Source organism: Balaenoptera borealis, assembly GCF_965194805.1.
Source record: "Balaenoptera borealis genome assembly, chromosome: 3".
Taxonomy (NCBI): Eukaryota; Metazoa; Chordata; class Mammalia; order Artiodactyla; family Balaenopteridae; genus Balaenoptera; species Balaenoptera borealis.
In genome coordinates, this window is record NC_138866.1 from 114,418,676 (window position 1) to 114,442,686 (window position 24,011).

The 24,011-nt window shown below is 41.8% G+C and overlaps 1 protein-coding gene across 1 annotated transcript in view; it reads left to right on the forward strand.

Annotated features, from left to right (window-relative positions):
* MAP2K1 (mitogen-activated protein kinase kinase 1) overlaps window positions 1-24,011 on the forward strand; it is an 80,676-nt gene that overhangs the window by 40,877 nt on the left and 15,788 nt on the right. Inside the window, exons 4-5 of the mRNA XM_082383403.1 lie at window positions 3,041-3,118; window positions 3,702-3,753. Coding sequence (XP_082239529.1) covers window positions 3,041-3,118; window positions 3,702-3,753 — 130 coding nt within the window. The remainder of the gene's footprint in view (window positions 1-3,040; window positions 3,119-3,701; window positions 3,754-24,011) is intronic.

Consider the following 24,011-nt stretch of genomic DNA (forward strand, 5'->3'; position numbering starts at 1 on the left):
GCATCCAATTTGGACAGAATTGCTGTTACCTAGTTTTAAGTGTATAGTCCTCCCTGATAATTAGGCAAAGTCGTTCAAACAAAGAGTCTGAAACCACATTCAACTGAAAGCAAAACAGAAAGGCTGGAAACTTTCTGCACTGGAGTCCCTGTTCCTGTCAGTAAGGGAAATTGAGAGGCGCTGTGGCATTTCTAGGAGCCTGCTGACTTGGGTGTGGTTACCTGGGCTGTGGCGCTGTCCTCATTTGGCCACCAGGGGCCTGTGGCATTGTGAAGGCAGCCAGGCTCAAAGGATGACTCAGACCCCAGCCTGGCTCACCGCCTGGGTAGGGCTCTTCCAAGGGCTCTTGGAAAATGTGTGTTTACAGAGGAGTTCTCTTTGACTCTAGATTGATAATTCCATGCTCATATCCCTGTGGAGATTATGGCCCATTTGAATTTTAGGTTGAATTTTGAAATCCTCCCCTGTGCTCCTTGGTTGTCTGACCCACCATTAGGTAGTTGTGCTAGGGAGTTTATTATGATGAGAAGTTTAACGTATTCAGGGGTGTTAGTGTGCATTTGAGTATACACCTGTACTGTTGTCTTTTTCTATCAGCATCCATGATCCAGAGTTGATCCGTGATAGAAAGCCATTGGTCCAAACTATCCTTTTTATAAGCATAGACTTTTTAAGTTGATAATCTATTTTTAGCATTGTTTTAGGTAACATTTCCTGAGAGCTCTGTATCCCTGAATGAGTCTTACCTATTTTCTCACCTCCTTCAGGTAGTGTTGTAGCTACCTAATGATGCCTTTGTACAAAATGGGCGCTCAGTAAGTATCTGTTAATTGATTTATAGATTTAATTCTCCACTTTCATAAATGAGGTCAGTAATTTTAAAAGGTAAGACATTTATTTATGGTAGAAAATGTATAAACCATAGAAAAGCACAAAGAAGAAACTATTGCACAACAAAGACCCCTGATAATCTTACTATCTAGACTGGAACATTTTGGTAACATTTTTGATATTCTGGTTTGTGTGAGTATATGCACACTTTTTAATTTTTGTAAAAATGGGATTATTCTCTGTCCTTCTTTTCTTTATTATGTTATACATTGTTCTGTGACCTTACATTGCCTGGCTGCATCTTAAAGGCTGGGTGGTTTTGGAGGCAGGATGTCAGTGGGAACACCTCTCTGCTTCTCCTACCCAGATCTCACCCACCTCCAAGGCTCAGCTTCCGTATGTCACTCGTGTCGTGAGCCCTTCCCTTGGCCGCTTTGTCCAGGAATTGCTTCCTCCTCTGAGCACCTGTAGCAGTGTGTGTTCTCTTTATTCAGCTGTTTGTTCCCTGCCTTGTTCAGAGGAGGATTTAAGGTGCCTTGCCTCTTTATGAATATGTTCTGTCTCCCCAGGCAGAGGATATTTTTTCCTGTACTTATAGTTTTTCCCATTCCTAGTTCCTCATGTATCCCTCTGCCTTACACAGAGGTGATTAAGAGATGATAGTTGACGATGGTAGCTGCCCAGTGTAGACAGGATACTTTAGAAAATCAATCTGAGTTTGTAGGAATTATCTCTACTTCTAGGGTAATTTTATATTGTGACTGATAATTGGCTACACCCGAAGCCATAGAGGCAGGAACATATTTCTGTCTCAACACGTGAGGGTTCCTTGAGTGAGCATTTTTTCAAGATCTCAGGTTAAAATGTAGCCTCCATGGATAGGAAGGCCCTTGTATGCGAGCCCTACAGAAGCCAGCTTCACTCCACATGTGTTATCCCCTCTTGCGTACTCCCTTTCCACCGCCTCTGCCCTGGGTCCTGCTCATGTCATCTCCGCCTGATCAGCTGCTTGCTAATTGCCCTGTCTCTTTCTCTCAGCTGCTATGGTTTGGGTACCTTTCCTTCTGCCTCTGTAAAGTCAGGTCTTAGTTCCTTGGTGGGGCTCCATGATCTGGCCACAGATGGCCATTTCCAGCCTGATCCATCCCTGCATTTCTTCATACACCTACAGTGAATGAACCGCATGTCATCCCAGGAGTACTAAGCAATTTAATGCTTCTCTGCTTTTGCTCTTGTTGAGATATGCTGTTCTTGGGAATTCCCTGGCGCTCCAGTGGTTAGGAGCATGCTTCCGCTCTGTTCTGTTGTCCCCTCGCCCCTCTCCTTTTCCAGGTATGGAAATCATGCTCATTCTTTGAGTAAGATTTCAGCTCAAATGCTATCTTCTAAGTGAAGGCAGAATTCTCCCTTCTTCTGTGTGTGTGTGTAGCACTTTTACTATACATTTATTCTGTTTTGTTATATTTTATTGAGTCGTATATTTCTCCTACTAGTTTGTAAATTTATTGAGGACAAGAGCTAGGTCTTTTTTGTATCTTTATTCCCCATAGAACCTAACACAGTGCATGGCATTTTGTAGGATTTGTGGAATGAATGATTGCTTTCTATGACATTTTTCTTTGGATTTTATTAAATATAATTTGTTAGGATAATGCCAAATGCAAGTTGTGACTTACACAATGGTGACAAAATGGCAAACATTTATTGAGCACTTACTATGGGCTAGACATTGTTCTAAGGGCTTTTATATATATGAGCTTGTTTAATACTTATAATAGCCCTATGAATATCATAATAGCCTTATAATTATTATCATCCACATTTTACAAGTAGAGTAACTTGTTCAATGTCCACTAGATAGTAAGAGTTGGGATGCAAATTTAGACAGTTTGCCACTGGAGTCTGCACTCCTAACTGCTACTCTATTCTGTCAGTTCAGTAGAATTAGTAATTTGACCACTGAATTAGTAATTTTTGACCACTAAATTAGTAATTTATTTAATGATTATTCATAGGATTTGAGTTATTAGTTGTTTGGCAGCTCCCACAATGTTTTACATTCATGTCTTACTTGATATCTGGAACAAACCGAAGGGTGCCCTTCTAGGAAGATTTGTCATGTGTGAGATTTACTTTCCTGCTGAAGTTTAACACTTGAAAGAATAGTTAGAAACATTGTCACTAAATGGGCTGGTATTCTTGTTCTTAGGATGGGGGTTCCTTGGATCAAGTCCTGAAGAAAGCTGGAAGAATTCCTGAACAAATTTTAGGAAAAGTTAGCATTGCTGTGAGTATATTGAGAAGTTTTTCTTCCAGGTTCCCTCACTGATAAGTTGAGTTGGTAGGAAAGGGACAAGGAGGAAGGTAGGAAGTCAACAAAGGGAAGGTTTGTAAGAAAAGTTAGGTTTTTCACCAGAATTTTCTCTATCTAGATTCTAGATACAATATCTCCCCCCCAACCCCCTGCTCTTTCTCGCTAAAACTAGCAAAGTAGATTTCTGTATATTAAAATCTGTCTTGAAAAATGGGACAGGGTATCCAAAAGAATTCCCATTTGTGGCATCAGAAAGCCTCTTTTTTAGATTGCAGATTTGGAAATAAATGAATTCAAGCAAAGTAGGTTTTTTTTACAGTTGTCTAAACTTGCAATAATCAATTTTGCTTAAAAATCATACTCTATATACCATGTAAAAAGATGGTTTCTTGATAAGATAGGTTAAAAAATCAAAAGAGAGAAGAAAAATAAGGGAAGAAGGCAAATTTTTGATGTTAGATGAAATATTTCCTAGATCATTTTAAAATAGAAAGGTTGAGTATTTTCTAAACACCACTATTTCAGTTTCCATCTTTTTACATTTCCTTTCCCCTAGGTAATAAAAGGCCTGACATACCTGAGGGAGAAGCACAAGATTATGCACAGAGGTAAGAATTTATTTGCTAGTTGTTATGTTTTGGATTTTTGCTGAAGTCTAAAAGTTGTTGCAGCCTCTTTTGTGTTTTGTTTTGGTATAAAAGCCATTTGCTAGTATTTTTGATTTTTACTACCACTCTTTGACTATTTACTTTGATATCTGGAGCAGCAACAACCATCCTCTTTTTAGTATGTGGTATACCTGTTACCCGAGGCTGTGACAGACATAGTCACCCAGTATGCACAGATCAGATGCCCAGCTAGAACTTAGTTACCCAGCCCCCAGTGTCCCTGGCTGCCCACTGGACTAGACTGTGCATAGGCCCAAAGCCATGACTAACTGGATATGAGTTTGACTCTAAAAGAAACTCTGGGTTCTTTTAATAAAGGTACACATACACTTATCATATAACCATACCACTCTTAGATATTTATTCAAGATAAATGAAAACATATGTCCATAAAGACTCGTATACACATGTTTAAAGCAGCTATATTCATAGTAGAAATAACTAAAATGTTCTTCAGCAGGCAAAGAGATAAACAAATTACAATATATCCATACAAGAGAGTATTATTCAGCAATAAAAATAACAGGCTATTGACACATGTAGGTTTTTTTTTTTTTTTTAATTTATTTGTTTATTTTTGGCTGCGTTGGGTCTTCATTGCTGTGCGTGGGCTTTCTCTAGTTGCGGCGAGTGGGGGCCACTCTTCATTGTGGTGCGCGGGCTTCTCAATGCGGTGGCTTCTCTTGTTGCGGAGCACGGGCTCTAGAGCGCAGGCTCAGTAGTTGTGGCACACGGGCTTAGTTGCTTCGCAGCATGTGGGATCTTCCCGGATCAGGGCTTGAACCCGTGTCCCCTGCGTTGGCAGGCGGATTCTTAACCACTGTGCCACCAGGGAAGCCCGACACATGTAGTTTTGATGAATATCAAAAACACTTCTGGATGAAAGAAGCCTGACCCAAAACAGTACAAACTGTTTCTATGTATATAAAATTATAGAGAAAACAACACAGATCTATAGGGACAGAAAGTAGATCAGTGGTTACCTGAGGGTTTAGGGAGAGATTAACATCAATGAGGCATGACGGAACTTCCTGGGGTGATGAAATGTTATATCTAGATTGTGGTGGTAGATACGTGGGTATATGGGTTTATCAAAAGTCAAACTTTCCGCTAAAGTGGTTGCATTTTACAGTATATAAGTTATACCTCAATAAAGTTTATTTTTTAAAAAAAGATGAAGAAGCCAGAGGAAAGACAAATGGAAAAACACAGTGCTCTCGGCCATGTCCCTTTAGCTACAGTGTGCTAATAGTGACAGGTCTAGGGAGGGATGGTGGAGGAAGAGAGGAGTGGACTGGTGAAATTGGCCAGCTTATGAGCCATTATATATTAGGTAATACATTCTAAATTTTAGAATAGGTATTGTTTTTTTAATTAAATTTTTAAACTTGTAAAATATACATAACATAAAATTGATCATTTTAACCATTTAAAAATGTACAGTTCAAGTAGAATTTTAAAAAAAGAAATAAAATATACAGTTCAGTGGCATTAAGTACATTCACATTGTTATGCAACCACAACCACCATCAGTATTCTTAAGATGTCAGTTTTGCTTTATTTGATCTGTAGATTCAAAGCCATCCCACTGAAAATCCCAGTAGCCTTTGTAGAGTTGACAAATTTTGTCTAAAATTTATAGGGAGATGCAAAGAACCTAGAATAGCCAAAACAACTTTAAAAAGGAAAAACAAAGTTGGGGGACTTAGACTACCTGACTTCAAGGTTTATTAGAAAGCTACAGTAATCAATAGAGTGTTGCACTGGTGTGAAGCTACGCATAATAGATCAAATAGAACATAATGAAGAGTTCAGAAACAGACACATACATATAGAGTCAATTGAGTTTTGGCAAAGATTCCAAAGTAGTTCAATAGGGGAAGAAGAATCTATTCAACAAATGATGCTGAACAATTGGATATCCATATGCACAAAAATGAACCTCTACTATTACCTCACACTATATACAAAAATAACTCTCAGTGGATCATAAAACTTTTAAAACTTCTAAAAGAAAACATAGACTATCTTAGTTACTGTGTTTTAGCAAAGAGTTTTAAAATGAGACATAAAAAGCACAAACGATAACGGAAAAACCAATAAATTGAGCTTCATCTAAATTAATAACATTTGCTTTTCCAAAGACACTGTGACAAAAATGAAAAGGCAAGCCATGGACTAAGAGAAAATATGGGCAAAACATATATCCATCAAAGGACTTTATCTAGAATATATAAAGACCTCTGACAACCTAATAATAAGAAGATAAACAATGCAATTTTTTAAAAATTGGTAAAAATATATATGCTCTCTACAAGACACCCACTTCAGACCAAGGGACACATGCAGACGGAAAGTGAGGGGATGGAAAAAGATATCCCATGCAAATGGAAATCAAAACAAAGCTGGAGTAGCAATACTCACATCAGATAAAATAGACTTTAAAATAAAGAATGTTACAAGAGACAAGGAGGGACACTACATAATGATCAAGGGATCAATCCAAGAAGAAGATATAACAATTATAAATACATATGCACCCAACATAGGCGCACCTCAATACATAAGACAACTGCTAACAGCTATAAAAGGGGAAGTCGACAGTAACTGTAATAGTGGGGGACTTTAACACCTCACATACGCCAATGGACAGATCATCCAAACAGAAAATTAATAAGGAAACACAAGCTTTAAATAACACAATAGACCAGATAGATTTAATTGATATTTATAGGATATTCCATCCCCAAACAGCAGATTACACTTTCTTCTCAAGTGCACATGGAACATTTTCCAGGATAGATCACATCTTGGGTCACAAGTCAAGCCTCAGTAAATTTAAAAAAATTGAAATCATATCAAGCACCTTTTGTGACCACAATGCTATGAGATTAGAAATCAATTACAGGGAAAAAACATAAAAAACACAAACACATGGAGGCTAAACAGTATGTTACTAAATAACCAAGAGATCACTGAAGAAATCAAAGAGGAAATCAAAAAATACCTAGAGACAAATGATAATGAACACACGACGATCCAAAACCTATGGGATGCAGCAAAAGCAGTTCTAAGAGGGAAGTTTATAGCAATACAGGCCTATCTCAAGAAACAAGAAAAATCTCAATCTAACCTTACACCTAAAGGAACTAGAGAAAAAAGAACAAACAAAAACCAAAGTTAGCAGAAGGAAAGAAATCATAAAGATCAGAGCAGAAATAAATGAAATAGAAACAAAGAAAACAATAGCAAAGATCAATAAAACTAAAAGCTGGTTCTTTGAGAAGATAAACAAAACTGAGAAACCATTAGCCAGACTCATCAAGAAAAAGAGGGAGAGGACTCAAATCAATAAAATTAGAAATGAAAAAGAAATTACAACAGACACTGCAGAAATACAAAGCATCCTAAGAGACTACTACAAGCAACTTTATGCCAATAAAATGGACAACCTGGAAGAAATGGACAAGTTCTTGGAAAGGTATAACCTTCTAAGACTGAACCAGGAAGAAATAGAAAATATGAACAGACCAGTCACCAGTAATGAAATTGAAACTGTGATTAAAAATCTTCCAACAAACAAAAGTCCAGGACCAGATAGCTTCACAGGTGAATTCTATCAAACATTTAGAGAAGAGCTAACACCCGTCCTTCTCAAACTCTTCCAAAAAAATTGCAGAGGAAGGAACACTCCCAAACTCATTCTATGAGGCCACCATCACCCTGATACCAAAACCAGACATAGATACTACAAAAAAAGAAAATTACAGACCAATATCACTGATGAATATAGATGTAGAAACCCTCAACAAAATACTAGCAAACAGAATCCAACAACACGTTAAAAGGATCATACACCACGATCAAGTGGGATTTATCCCAGGGATGCAAGGATTCTTCAATATACGCAAATCAATCAAAGTGATACACCATATTAACAAATTGAAGAATAAAAACCATCTGATCATCTCAATAGATGCAGAAAAAGCTTTTGACAAAATTCAACACCCATTTATGATAAAAACTCTCCAGAAAGTGGGCATAGAGGGAACCTACCTCAACATAATAAAGGCCATATACGACAAACCCACAGCAAACATCATTCTCAATGGTGAAAAACTGAAAGCATTTCCTCTAAGATCAGGAACAAGACAAGGATGTCCACTCGCCACTATTATTCAACATAGTTTTGGAAGTTCTAGCCATGGCAATCAGAGAAGGAAAAGAAATAAAAAGAATACAAACTGGAAAAGAAGAAGTCAAACTGTCACTGTTTGCAGATGACATGATACTATCTATACATAGAGAATCCTAAAGATGCTACCAGAAAACTACTAGAGCTAATCAATGAATCTGGTAAAGTTGCAGGATACAAAATTAATGCACAGAAATCTCTTGCATTCTTATACACTAACAACGAAAGAACAGAAAGAGAAATTAAAGGAACAATCCCATTCACCATTGCAACAGAAAGAATAAAATACCTAGGAATAAACGTGCCTAAGGAGGTAAAAGACCTGTACTCAGAAAACTGTAAGACACTGATGAAAGAAATCGAAGATGACACAAACAGATGGAGAGATATACCATGTTCTTGGATTGGAAGAATCAATATTGTGAAAATGACTATACTACCCAAAGCAATCTACAGATTCAGTTCAATCCTTATCAAATTACCAGTGGCATTTTTTACAGAACTAGAACAAAAAATCTTAAAATTTGTATGGAAACACAAAAGACCCCGAATAACCAAAGCAATCTTGAGGGAAAAAAACGGAGCTGGAGGAATCAGACTCCCTGACTTCAGACTATACTACAAAGCTGCAGTAATCAAGACAATATGGTACTGGCATAAAAACAGAAATATAGATCAATGGAACAGAATGGAAAGCCCAGAGATAAACCCACACACCTATGGTCAACTAATCTATGACAAAGGATGCAAGGATATACAATGGAGAAAAGGCAGTCTCTTCAGTAAGTGGTGCTGGGAAAACTGGACAGCTACATGTAAAAGAATGAAATTAGAACACTCCCTAACACCATACACAGAAATAAACTCAAAGTGGATTAGAGACTTAAATGTAAGACTGGACACTATCAAAGTCTTAGAAGAAAACGTAGGCAGAACACTCTATGACATAGATCACAGCAAGATCTTTTTTGATCCACCTCCTAGAGTAATGGAAATAAAAAGAAAAATAAACAAATGGGACCTAATGAAACTTCAAAGCTTTTGCAAAGCAGAGGAAACTACAAACAAGATGAAAAGATGACCCTCAGAATAGGAGAAAATATTTGCAAACAAATCAACGGACAAAGGATTAATCTCCAAAATATATAAACAGCTCATGCAGCTCAATATTAAAAAAACAAACAACCCAATCCAAAAATGGGCAGAAGACCTAAATAGACATTTCTCCAAAGAACACATACAGATGGCCAAGAAGCACATGAAAAGCTGTTCAACATCACTGATTATTAGAGAAATACAAATCAAAACTACAATGAGGTATCACCTCACACTAGTTAGAATGGGCATCATCAGAAAATCTACAAACAATAAATGCTGGAGAGGGTGTGGAGAAAAGGGAACCCACTTGCACTGTTGGTGGGAATGTAAATTAATACAGCCACTGTGGAGAACAGTATGGAGGTTTCTTAAAAAACTAAAAATAGAATTACCATATGACACAGCCATCCCACTATTGGGCATATACCCAGAGAAAACCATAATTCAAAAAGATACATGCACCCCAATGTTCACTGCAGCACTATTTACAATAGCCAGGTCATGGAGGCAACATAAATATCCATCAACAGACAAATGGATAAAGAAGATGTAGTACATATATACAATGGAATATTACTCAGCCATAACAAGGAACAAAATTGGATCATTTGTAGAGACGTTGATGGATCTAGAGACTGTCATACAGAGTGAAGTAAGTCAGAAAGAGAAAAACAAATATCATATATTAACGCATATATGTGGAACCTAGAAAAATGGTACAAATGAACTGGTTTGCAGGGTAGAAATAGAGGCACAGATGTAGAGACACAGAAATAGAGACACCAAGGAGGGGAAGTGGCGGGGGGTGGGGCGTGGTGTGATGAATTGGGAGATTGGGATTGACATGTATACACTAATATGTATAAAATAGATAACTAATAAGAGCCTGCTGTATAAAAAAATAAATAAAATTCAAAAATTCAAGAAAAAAAAGACAAGAAATAGCAAATGTTGGAGAGGATGTTGAGAAAAGGGAACCCTTGTGAAGTGTTGGTGGGAATGGAAATTGGTGCAGTCACCATGGAAAAGAGTATAGCATTTCCTCAGAAAATTAACAGTGGAACTACCATATGGCCCAGCAATCCCACTTCTGAAGAAATGGAAAACGCTAATTTGAAAAGATATATGCACCCCTATGCTCACAGCAGCACTATTTACAATAGCCAAGATAGGGAAACAACCCATTGTCCAATGACAGATGACTGGATAAAGAAACTGTGGTACAGATATACAATGGAATATTATTCAGCCAAATAAAAAATGAAATCTTGCCATGTGATAACATGAAAGGACCTTGAGGGCATTATGCTAAGTGAAATAACTCAGAGAAAGACAAATACTGCATGATCTCCCTTACATGTGGAATCTTTAAAAAAAAAAAAGAAAAATCCCAGCTCAGATAGAACAGACTGGCAGATGCCAGAGGCAGGAGGTGTTTGGGGTGAAATGCCTGAAGGTGAAAAGGTACAAACTTTCAGCTATAAATAAGTCATGAGATGTCAGAAACAACATGCTGACCATAGATAATAATATTATATTGAATACGTGAAAGTTGCTAAGAGAGTTGACCTTAAAAATTCTCATAAAAGAAAAAATAATGTACTTGTATCTGGTGACAGATCTCATTTAGACTTATTGTGATTATTTCACAATGTATACAAATAACGAATCCTTATGTTGTACAGCTCAAACTACCATAATGTTATATGTCAACAATACCTGAAAAAAAAATAAACTAAGATATCCTTGGAACAATAAAATATCAGAACTAGTTGTGACTTCTGAAAAAAAAATGGGTAAAAGATTTGAACAGACACTTTACTAAAAAAGATACGCGAATGGGAAATAAGCACATGAGAAGATATTCAACATCGTTAGGGAAATGTAAGTTAAAGCCACAATGAGTTACTGCTACACGCCCACTAGAATGTCTGTAGAGAGTAGCTCTATGTTATTGAGGACGTGGAGCAACAGGAACTCTCAGTCACTGCTGATAGGAATGTGAAACGGTGCAGTTGTGCCGGAAAACAGCTGATCAGTTTCATAAAATGTTAAGCATGTATCTATGATACATTCAACCATTTCACTCCTAGGATTTTCCCTAAAGAAAGAAAGAAAGCATAGGTCCAATCAGGCCCTTGTACCTGAATGTTCATAGTAGTTTTATTTGTAATAGCCGAAAACTAGACACAACCCAAATGTCCATCAGCAGTTGAATGCATAAACAAATTGTGGTATATCCATACAATAGTATACTGCTTAGCAATAAAAAGAATAAACCATTGATAACTTGCAGCAGTATGGATGAATCTTAAAAGAGTGATGCTGTGTGAAAGAGACAAAGAGCTGTGTCACATACTGTGTGAATCTATTTACATAATTCTAGAAATTGCAGACTAATCTGTAATGACAAAATACAAATCAGTGGTTGCCTGGAGAATGAAGGAAGGGAAGGAAGGGAAGAATTACAAAGGAGCATGAGGAAACTTTGGGGGCTGATAGATGTGTTTATAATCTTGATTGTGGGCATGGTCATATATGTACTCATCAAGTGATATACTTTAAGTATATGGAGTTTATTGTATGAAAATTATACACCAATAAAGCTGTAAAAAAGCAAGAAGCAAAAAAAAAAAAAAAGAGAAGTCAAGTTGTTGAAAATCAGTGATAAAGAGAGATTCTTAAACACAGACAGGGAAAGGGACAGTCACTTTGGAAAACAGTTTGTAATTTCTTTTAAAATTAAACCGTACAACCCACCAACTCCATTTCTCAGTATTGACCTAAGAAAAATGAAAACATTTGTCCGCACGAAGACTTGTGCACAAATGTCATAAGCATCTTTATTCATGATAGCCCCAAACTAGAAACAACCAAAATATTTCACCAGATGAGCAAGTAAACAAATCTTAATATATTCAAACAGCGGAATACAGCTCAACAATAAAAATGAACAAATTGTTGATACACACAACTTGGACAAATCTCAAAAACATTATGCTGAGTGAAAAAAGCCTTATAGAAAATAGTCCACACTGCATGATTCTACTAGAACAGTCAGATTTAATCCACAGTAACACAGTAATAAAGTAGATCAGTGGTTGCCTGGGGATCTGAGGGGCTGGAGTGAGGGTGAACTTCAAAGCGGCATGACAGAACACTCTGGAGTAATCAAAATATTAAATTTTGATTTGGTGGTGGGTTCACAGGTGTATACGTTTTTTCAGAATGCATCAAACTATACACTTAAAATGCAAAACTGTAGAAAGCCTTCTGCTTTCTAACTGCACTGGCTACATTTTGTCTTCTTACCACTGACAATTAAGAAAGTGTCAGTAGGAGGTATGGTATGGCTTGAGGTGGGGAGCAGTTTTCCAGCAGTTTATGGATCTTAATCTGTGTTTTTTTAAAGACCTCTGTGTTTTATGTTAGAATATTTTAGTGTGTCAATTTCTAGGAAATAGGAGTAGCTGAAAGGAGAGGAGGAATCAACATTTCTTGAGCATGGGGCCGTGTTCTAGAGCTGCGAATGATATGTGTAATCTCACTTAGAGGGACCCATGAGGTCAGTGTTGTAGAAGGATCTGGTGGAGTAAAGGTGTTCCATTGCATTCCATCTATAAAATGGAATCCTCTTGCCTGCTCCTAGGTTGCTGTGAGGGTTAATGAAATTACATATGGAAAGCATCTGTCATGGTGTTTTGCATATAGAAGGGCCTAACAAATGCTAATTGCCCTTCTTGTTCCTTTATATAAATTGTGAGGAAACTGAGATCCAGTGAGATTGAATTCCTTTTTTGAGCTGCACCTTTGCTCCTATTGTTGCCTTTCCTGGCAATGCTGACTTTCTAATCCCCACCCCACCCCTTCACACTCACCTTTGTTAGACTAAGTCTGCTCATCCTTTTTTTTTTTTAAATATATCAATATATCATGTCTGTTTTTTTATTGAAGTATAATTGATTTACAATGTTGCGTTAATTTCTGCTACACAGCAAAGTGATTCAGTTATACGTATGTATGCATTCTTTTTTTTCATATTCTTTTCCATTATGGTTTATCACAGGACATTGAATGTAGTTCCCTGTGCTATACAGTAGGACCTTGTTTATCCATTCTGTATGCTAATCCTTTTTTAAGTACTATGGCACGGAGGCTTGGGAGTCAGCCAGTTAAAGTTGAAATCCTAACTCTCTTACAGATAGGGTGTATAAACTCTCTGAGTTATTTATTCATCTGTAAAATGAGGATAATTCATGCCAAAGAGCAATAATTGCAAATTATATACTTATTTCATATAGTCGTGAAAATTAGTCAAAGTCATTAATAAGTGTTGGCTAATTGTAATAATGTTACTGTTTAGCTCAAACATCTCTTCCTACAAGAAGCTTTCCATGAACCAGCCCCTTCCCAAAGTGGATTAAGTGTTCTGTCTCTGTATTCCTTTGACACAGTGTCCTTCCCTTTCTTGTAATAAATAATGATCATTGTTTACTGAGGACCTGTTATGTGCCAAGTGCTGTATTAGGTGCTTTATGCAACTTATCTCACTTATTATTCCAAACAACCTTCTGAAATAGGTGTTTTTCCTGTTTTATAGATGTAGAAACCAAAGCTCAGAGAGTTTATATGTCTCTCTCGCTAGTCTGTGAATTTCTTCAAATCAGGGAACACGTCGAATTCATCTTTGTATCCCTAGTCCCCAACATGATAGCAGACTAGCTCCTCCTGAAAGGTCTGTTAAATGGGTGTGTGTGTGACTGACTTGTGCCAGAACACACAGGAATCAACAGTGAAGCTGGGCTAAGAACCCATGTCTTCTGCTTTTAACCCAGTCATGAATCTAGTCCTGTTTTTTTCTCTACCATGTGCCTAGTATGTGCCATGCTCTGCATTGCTGATGGAGGGCTCACTTTATTTTCCTTCCAAAGAGAGGAAGGTTTCAGCTCATTCCTGGAATAACCAGCTTGCTTTCCCCTTCCGCCTGGTGCTGCTGCCCCCACTCTTCCAGGAATTTCTTTTTTGGCTCCACCATTTATTGCTGTTTGGCATGCAGAGCTGCTTTGTGAGCCAGACGGGTCTCTGGACAGATGTCTTGGTGGAGGGTTCACGCCCTGCCCAGCCGAGAAGGGGGAGTCACTAGAAGGACTTCTGCTCCAGTGAGCAGTGTGTGTACAGGCAGCCCTGGCCTGGCCGCTCAGCTTTTCAGCCTCCTGCTGTTTGTGGGTCTTCTCCAGAAAGAATCCTGAAAGAATTCACTGGAAGGCCTGGCCTGGAAATGGTACTCTTACACAACTCGATTTCTTAGCCAGAAGCACAATGAGTGAACGATTCCTGGAAGCTGAGTTAGGGTGAGAATGAGAGAGAGAGACTCTCTGCCTCTGTCTTTAGGCTTTCTCACTGCCAGTAAGTTCCTCCTCTGCTCTAAATATATTCTTTTCTGATGAAATTTAAACTCCATTTCTTCTCATTCTGTCCTTGAGGAAAAAAGGGGAAGAATAAAGAGGCTTTTTTCTGCCTCATGTTTTTAAAAATTCTTTACTTGTTGGTACTGACTTGGTGGGGATAGCTCAGTGATTATTTCAGTTAGTTTTTGCTGTGTAATAAACCACACCAACACTTAGTAGTTTTAAAACAACAACAGCTTATTACCTTGTACAGTTCTGTGGGATGGCAGGGCCTTCTTCCCCATGTTTTCAGTCATCCTCTGGGAGGCTAACCCCTTGGCTTCTTCCCATGACGGTCTTGGGGTTTCAGTAGCAAGAGGGGGTAACCTCAATACTCAAGCACCATTTAAGCCTGTGCTTGTGTCAGGTTTTTTTGTAATGTCTTATTGGCTAAAGCAAGTCACGTGGCCAAGCCAAGATTCAGAAAGATTCAGAAAGTAGAGGGATGCACTTTATCTCTTGTTGGGAGGAGCTACAAAATACTATGGCCAGTTTTTTCACTCTGTCACAGTGATAGAAGTTCAGGGTTCTAATGCTGACTGTGCTACTTAACTGTGTAACCTTGGGCAAGTAATGTAACTTCTCCAAACCTCAGAAAAGTGGAGAAAATAGAGCCTACTTAAAGGTTGTGAGGATTGAGATAATGCCTGCAAAGCACTTAGAATAGTGCTTGGCACATGGTAGACACTTAATATTTGTTAGCTGCTGCTTAGCAGATGAATTAGTAGGCTTTTATGATTGCCAACAACAGAAACCAGCCTAACTTGGTTTAAGCTTCTCAAAACATATTCACTGGAAGGATCCTGGAAAAGTATAGAGAAGCCTTTGAAAAGCTGAACCCCCAGACTGTGTTGGGATAGGGACCAGGGAGGGCTGCTCTGGTTTGGGTGGCTGGGTCACTCAGGCAGAAAAGCAGCTGCCCGAGTCCACGGCTCCCACAGGGATGCTGCTGCTGGGCCAGCGGGCCCTTCTTCGCCTCACTGGGGGGGCTGCAGGCTCAGTCACCTCCCAGAGGGGGCCGCTGTGACTGCCTCTAAGCGTGCGCTCCCACGACAGTCATGCAAGTATCAAGCGACCATCCCTTCCTACTGAGTGTCGGTACAGGTTGGCACATCCGTGGGCAAAGGCGACGGGATTTTAAATTATTAGATTGGAAGTGATGTCTAGGTGTGCCCTGCTCTAAGTAAAACTAATGTACAAAAGTAACTTACAGCACAAGTTGCCCTAGGGGCACTTCTTTGCTTTTTCAAAACATTCACTAGAGGATTTTTCAAATACAGTTTCTCACAGACTCTTCAAGAAGGCAAGCAAATTATATCAGTTTGATTCAAACTTTTTTTTAGGGGGTGGGAATATGTCGGTGATACAAAATGAGGCATACCTGCACTTACAGATTACTTTTTTTTTTTTTAATAAATTTATTTTTATTTATTTATTTTTGGCTGCACTGGGTCTTCGTTGCTGTGTGCGGGCCTTCTCTAGTTGCGGAGAGTGGGGGTCGCTCAGCAGTTGTGGAGCAGGGGCTTAGCTGCTCCGCAGCATGTGGGATCTTCCCGGGCCAGGGCTCGAACCCGCATCCCCCGCATTGGCAGGCAGATTCTCAACCACTGCGCCACCAGGGAAGTCCCCAGATTACTTTTTAAGTGAGAGGAAGTACAGTAATGGTACTTGGGGGGTGAACAACTGTTTTCAGGTACTGCTTAGGTCCTGTTTTTCCAGCTAGATAGTAGCCTCTTGGAAGTTTTTCAGTCTCCTTTCTCCGACCGGCTGAGCATGTCCTGGTGCTGGTGAGCTGCACTGCTGTGGGTGCCTGTGGCTGCCTTTCCTGTGTTTCCGACGTGTCCGTACTGTACAGCATCCCGGAGATCAGCAGGTTCTCACTCTGGTTCCTGAAGTGCTTGGTCTCTGCCATTGTGGGACAGGACTTCTTGGGCAGGACAAGTAAAGCCAGTATTCGCCATGTCTGAAGTTGTGGCCAGCTATTCTGGATTTCATCCACGGCGAAGCGGTCCACTGTGATCTGCCTTGGTGTCGTGCGGACATTCTGTTTCCTCCGGGTGTTCAAAGGGAGCAGCAGTCTGTGCGGCTCAGCCTGGTGTGCGTGGTTTATGGGCTGTTGATCGGGAGGTGGGGATTAGATCTGTGGTCCCTCTGGGAGTGTACGTTTTCTCTGAAATCTCTGGGTGACATTCTGGTGGATAGTCGTGGGTAGGTACACACACATGTTCCTCCGTGGTTACTTGCCCTTCTCGTAGATGTTTCCCCCATCAAAGAAAAGTTAATTTGTATTGTAAAATATTCACTGAATACCTACCAAGTGCAAGGTACTGGGTGAATCACTGCAGAGGGCATAAAGATGGCTCATAAATGACTCGTGTCCTCTGGGGGCTTAGAGTGTAACAGGGGAAAAGAGACATATCTATAAGTGATTCTCATGCGTGGTGGAGCACAGCCAGTGTCATTGTTCTGTGCATGAATCGCCACGCTGCCAGCTGTCAAATAGAATCTGATGTGATACAATTAGTCAGGATTATTTGGCTGTGTCAGAAACCTAACTCAAGACTACTTAATCAAAAGAGGGAGTGCATTGGCTTGAGTTACCAGGAGGTCCAAAGGCAGGGATGAATATGGGGTTGAAATGATAGCCTCAGGACTCTGGTCACCTCTTGGCTTTACTCCTCCTTATGTGGGCTTCCTTTTCGGTCAGATTCTCTTCACTGGGGGCAGCACGGACCTCACTAGCCCAATACATCTAGTCCTTAGTGCTCCGTATCCCAGAGAAAGCTCCGCCCAGTCTCCTCAGCATCTAGGTCAGTGCTTGAATCACTAGTCGGCTCTGCTTGGAGACCCTGCCCAGTCCTGGACCATTTGTTGTGTCCAGGGGACTAGAGTAGTGTGGTGGGCCATCCTGAGTTATGAAACTACCTCTTGGGCAGGATTGATGGGGTCCCTTCATTGGCACCCTAGCAGGAACACTCGCTATCGTGGAGGAGCATATCCCCAATGAAAAAGAGGAGTTCTGTAACTAGAGGATGGGAGGAACAGATTCTGAAAGCAAGCAAATTACGATGAAAAAAGTTGTTCCACTATAGATAATATTAAGCATTGGGTCAGAAAGACAGAAAACTGCTAACACAGGATCAAAACAATAATTAAGCATTTAAGGCAGGGGTGGGCAAAATTGGCAGCTCACAGCCTGCTGGCTATTTTTGTACGGCCTGCGAGCTAAGATTTGTTTTTCAGAATTTTGTGACACATGATAATTATGTGAAATTCAAATTTCAGTGTCCATAAAGACGTTTTATTGGAACACAGCCAGGCTTATTTAAGTGTTGTCTGTGGATGCTTTTGTGCTGTAATGGCAGAGTTGAATAGTTGCTTGTGAAAGAGATTGTGTGGCCCTCAAAGCCTTAAAATATTTGCTCTCTGGTCCTTTTACAGAAAAAGCTTCCTGACCACTGAGTTAAGGGGAAGAAGAATCCCCCAACTGAGAAAGCTTTAGAATTTAAGCACAAAAGTCAGCTGTAAGTTGATTAACTTTAGGTGCTTCACGAAAACGGTGTATGGCATGGGTAGGAGAGAGGGTATTTCCCCGATCCTGGAGCTCTGAGAGAGCTTAGCTCCAAAGGTTTCTGTGTAGTCTTTCCACTTACTGTGGCAGGAGGTCAGAGGTCTAGTTCAACCAAAGCTGACCTAAGTAGTTAGGCTATGAGTTAAGGTGTGTATGGGGGGGCTCAGATACAGCTGTGCTTCATGCCATTTAAAGCAGTGATTTGCATTGCCAGCCCACCATGCTTCTTAGCCCTCTGTCATTATCAAGATCTTGTTTTGGGACTTCCCTGGTGGTCCAGTGGGTAAGACTCCATGCTCCCAAAGCAGGGGGCCCGGGTTTGATCCCTGGTCAGGGAACTAGATCCCGTATGCATGCTGCAACTAAGAGTTTGCATGCCGCAACTAACAGTCCGCATGCCCCAACTAAGAAGCCCACATGCTGCAACTAAGAAGTCCATGTGCCACAATTAATTAAGAGTCCACGTGCTGCAACTAAAAAAGATTCCCTCATGCCGCAACTAAAAGATCCCAGGGGCCGCAACTAAGACCCGGTGCAGCCAAAATAAGTAAATAAACAAACAAACAAAAAAGTCTTGTTTTGATTAAGACCCTGAAGAAGCATTACGTGATTTAGATCAATGCAGAGTTCATACAACTTGGCTGGTGAATAGTTTCTGCCGGGGAGTTGCTGGCAGATGAAGATCCATAAATGCTGAGAACAGTGTTAAATTAAGTCTCCGCTTATTTTTCTCTGACTTTTGTCAGATGAAGCAGTATGTAATCTCCCTGATCTTTATGCCCAGCACTGAATTAGTGGCCTGGGCTGCAGTGTACTGAGAAAGGTGGCCTGAGGGGACACCCAGCCAGACTGTGACTGGAGCAAGCTGTGATGGTTCTCTGCAGAGAGTCGTTTGTACCTTGGGACCTTCCGGCTCGGAGGACCCTCCAAAAGAGCTCCTAACTGCCCGGGATGAAGAGTTTTGTGAAAACAGGGAGTTCTCGGGTCAGGATGAGATTTAAGCCCTCTGCAGAGACTATGAGAGTGTTTGTGGATCCCCGTCCTGGGGACAGCTGGGAATCTCCAGGGCACTTCGAGGGACCCCAGCCACAGCCTCCAGAGGAGCAGGGCCCTCACAACGGTCAGGATTTCAGCCTCTAAAGTCTTCCTCTCCCTTCAGTCAGACTTGCCATTGGCGCCGATAGGCAAGATTTGAAGTGGCCCGAGTTTGTTTTTGTTTTGTTGTTTTACAAGCTGTTGGTGGCAGACGCGCACGTGATGAGTTTCTGAGTGGCTGCTTCTGTGACCCTTGCAAGGCACTGTCCTCCCTGCCGGAGCTTTCCTGGCATCCTGCCAGCCAGGCTTCCCTGCGGAGAGTCAGGGTGGCCCCTGAGGCTGCGCACAGGGCTCTGTGCTGAGCAAGTCCCTGTCCGCGTGTGGCAGGGGAGTGTCATCCAAGCCTCGACCCATAGGTTGCCCGTGGTGTCCAGGGGGTGGCCTTGGCTACACCTCTGCTTCCTTTGCCCGCCACTCTCATCCCCCAGCCGTGTGGTGACAGCCTCAAGGGGGCAGTGAATTTACAGGGAGAACAGATTCCTTTGGACTCTGTCTAGACTGCCCCACTTTACCGATGGAGAGAAACAGAGAGTGGCTGATGGGTAGCTGGAATCCAGTATGTGGTCTCTGGTTAGAAATGTGAGTCATGTTCTCTAGAATTACCTCAGTGCTAGACCCACAGCGATGGATTATGCCTCCAGACAAGTTTGTTTCTTAGCATCTCAAGTGAGGCAGATGGGACGCTGGAGGAGGGAAAGCGCTTCCTCAGATCCCTTTAGGGAAGCATCGTGGAGGAGGTGGTATTTGGGCTGAGCTCTGAAGCATAGGGAGAAGTTACGCAAGTGACAGTGTCCGTGAAAGGAATTCCAGGTAGAGGGAAACACATGAGTCATGATGACACACAGGCAGGGAAACATAGATATATGTCCTTGCAGGAAATAGCAAGTCGTTCAGGGTGTTTAGAACAAAGGATTCCTGGTGGTAACTGGTGGGAGTTAAGTGAGAATTAGTTGACGCGATTGAGGAGGGTCTTCCCCGCCATACGCGGGGACTGGATTTTAGCCTGGACAGTGGGGACCCGAGGGGCACTCCTGCACAGGGAGGGGAGGCAAGCTGTCCTTGGAGGAGGAGGCCTCTGGCTGCTGTCGCTAAGGTGAGGCAAGAGGGGAGAGAGGTCAGTTAGGAGGCTGTTGCCATGGCTCCGAAAGAAAGAACGTGAGTCTGAGTCAGGGTAGTCACCGAGTGGAGGGTGAAGAGGACACAGGTTGGGACAGATTATCCTACAAAGCCCCTGAGAGCAGAGGCCAGGTGCTGGTGTGGACGGATGGGGAAGGCAAGGGAAGGAAGCCACAAGGTTTGCCCCGTGGCCCTCCCCAAGGCGGGTGGTGGAAGGGACCCAAGGCCTAAGGCTGTGCCTCCTCCCTTTAGGAAAGACCTGTTACCCTAGTCTGAGAGGTGATCCCAGCAGAGCTGTGTCCTGCTCCTTCTCACATCACAAAGCCTCATTTCTAAGGGAAACTCGGGGCTGGGGGTACTGCCACTCTCCTCAGTTACAGATAACTTCCTGAGGAGGACTGTGGGCCCAGGAGAGCCGGTTTGACTTGGAAGTCTGGTGACCTGGTGACCAAAGAAGGGGCAGATTTTGTTAATCACTACCCTAGCAAGGTGGAGCCCAGCTAACCATGCCCAATGCTACAGAGTGACAACGTAGTCTAGTGGAGCATCTCAGCTTGAGGGTGGGAACCAGCATTAGGCTTAATAGCACCGAGTTAATTAGAAACAAACATGGTGGGATTTGCTTTTTCCATTTGGAGACAACATGTTTCAAAATTTATTGTTGGAGGTAAGTGCCTGCCGCCTTGTGAACTGTGTGCGGTGCTTTCATTGGCTGGTAGTGGCAGGCAGTGAGTCCTCAGAAAGCTGCTACCCACCAAGTGGCCTCAGAGCCACTGCTTCCCTTTCCCTTTAGCGTCCTGGCTGCGGACGGAACCTCATGGAAGGTTCCCTCAGGCTCGGCCATTGGCTCCCTGAGTGATCCTGTCAGAGTCCCTCATCACTTCTGAGCCTTACCTTCATTCATTTAGTGGTAATCTTGCTTCCTTCTCCATCTCCTGGAACTGTCCTCAGGACCAGATGAAGAGGAAACTCGTGGACCACGTGTGTGTAACAGAGTCAAGTTTGTGGTGTTTAAAAGCCCATTGAACATATAATGCTGGGCTCCTAAGAAGCTTGTAGTCCTAATCAAAGAAGCAAGACTATACCTTAAAAATTGGATAAAAGATTTATGAATGAATTGACATAAGGTCTGGAATTTGCCTTAAAATATTTGTGCCCTCCCACCCCACAAAGGAAAAACTGAGGGTTTTGGTTGAAACAAGACTGGCAATGCGTAGATAATTGTTGAAGCTGATGTTGGGTACATGGTTACACTCTCTCTACTTTTGTGGATGTTTGGATTTTTTAAGAGGAAAAAATGTGACTAAAAGAAGTTGGCAAACCTACTAACATGACAAGTGACATACATGGTAAGAGCTCCAGGGAGAAGGGAGCCTTGTGGGTGTAGAGGGGTCAGGCGAGGCTTCCCGGAGGAGGTGGGAGCCTCTTGGTGAGGATTCTTTGTTACAAGTAACAGAAACCAACTTGAGTCAGTGTAAACAGAACAGAGGACTTCCTTATAAGGATCTGGGGGCCCTTGCGCAGCCCAAGGGCCAGATGTTGCCCGTGCTCAGGAAGGGACAGGGCAGGGATGGAAGACCACTGGGATCCCAGGCAACCTCTCTCCATGTTGGGCCGCCTTGTCCTGCGTGCTCTGAAGCTTGGCTTTCTCTGCTTTGTCCAGGGGCAGGAGGAAGGGCTCCCACCCCGACCCCAGCTCCCAGTGAGCATCAACTCCATCCCAGACACAGCCCAGGCCAAAGTCCCTGAGTATTCTAGCAAAACTTACCTGGTGCAGATAGTTGGTGGAGCTCCCTCCTGTAGGTGAAGGGAGGTAATTAAGGGGTTACTTTTGAGGTAACCCTTTCTCCCCCCTCCCCTCCAACAAACAAAAAAGACTAGAAGGATGGTAGAATGAATATGAATACAGAAGGCATCTGGATTAGAGACTAGCAAGAGTGATGAACGATTCAGAGACTATTGGGGAACAGCATGGATCCTCTTGGCACTGACAGGGTGGGGTGGGGGGTTGGGGAGGGCCCACATAGGTAGGAACCCCACCGAGCAGGACCTGATTTTCTATGTTGCTTGTGTTTTTTCTCAAACAAATGTTAGCTCTTATTTTTCCCCCAAGCTTCAGAGACATTGAACTCTAAATCCTGCGTATCTCATATGTAGTTCCTCTTATTTATTGAGCCCTTAGTACCTACCATCAAGTAGGAATTACTGTTCCCACCTGACAGCCAAGGAAACAGGCTTCAGGAGGCTCTGTAATTTGGCCTCCTGCAGGGTCACACAGCTCGGGCTGGTAGAGCTAGGATTCAAATCCAGATCTGCCTAACTCCAAAGGTGGTGCTACCATTTCCACACCACATTGTATACCTACTTAATGTAATTTTTGATGCCAATTGATGATAAGAATCAGGGGATGTTAGGATTCTTGGTTGTTGGTGAACACGAATTAGCTCAAACAATAAAAGAGGTGTTTTGTTTTTGTTTTTGTTTTTTGGCTTAGCTCACCAAACCTCAGGAAGAATAAGAATGCAGCCTGGCCTTAGGGAAAATTGTGTCCAAGCACTCAAATGCCATTAGCTGTTATACTTCAATTATGGTGTGCAGTCGGTTCTCTATACCTGCATCCTTGGATTCAGCCAACCTGCAGATGGAAAATATTTGGGAAAAAATAATCCCAGAAAGTTCCAAAAGGCAAAACTTCATTTACATAGCATTTACATTGTATTTATAACTATTTACATTGTATTAGGTATTGTAAGTAATCTAGAGGTATTTAAAGCACGCAAGAGGATGTGCATAGGTTATGTGCAAATACTACATCATTTTTTATAAGGAACTTGAGCATCTGCAGATTTCGGTATCCCCGGGGGTGGGCGGGGGAGTCGGGGCGGCATGTCCTGGAACCTGCTAATTTTCTCTCATTTGTTTCTCTTCTGATGTTGGCTTTATTCTCTCAGGCCAGCTGTCTCTACCACATGGGAACCACTGCCTCTGGCTTTAGTCTCATTATCAGGGAGGCAAGAGCTTTTCCCAGCTTCTGATAGAAAATCCCAAGGGAGGGCTCTAATTGGACTAATACTGGTCACATACCCAGACCCACCAGATCACCATGCCAGGGGATGGGGGAACTGGGAATGGCCCAGCCTGCGTCAGGGACAGGGTTCCGATTGTCAGTCTCCACCTGGAGCAGTTGGTTGGAGTCAGGGAGGAGCACTTTTCCCAGTTAGTGTATATGGTGGGGAGGGTCCTTCTCAGTAGGTTACACAGGATGTTCCCGCTCCACTTAGCTTACGTTTGTCCTTACCTGGCAAGAGCGAATGATTTCCTAGGCATTTCCTTTAGAGCCTGTCTGAAGCTAAGCTAGAACGACTGGTGAGTGACCTTGACTTCACGGGTGAATCATGCTGACTGTGACCCAGGCACAAATGGCAGTGCCTTACTTTGGTGCAGCTTGGGTCACCATAACTATGGTGATATTATTAGAAATTCCCACTTTCCATTTAAAAATGAACAGATCTCTGACCTACCTCTACCTTTCCTTTTTCCAACTTTTTTTTTTTTTTTAATTTCCTCTCCTCCTGCTGAGCAAAATTAGCTTTCAGCAGGTCAAAACAGGTTTTTAGCTAATTTCTCTTTCTTGAAGTACAGATGATAAGCATCCAAGTTAGCCAACGTTGTTTTT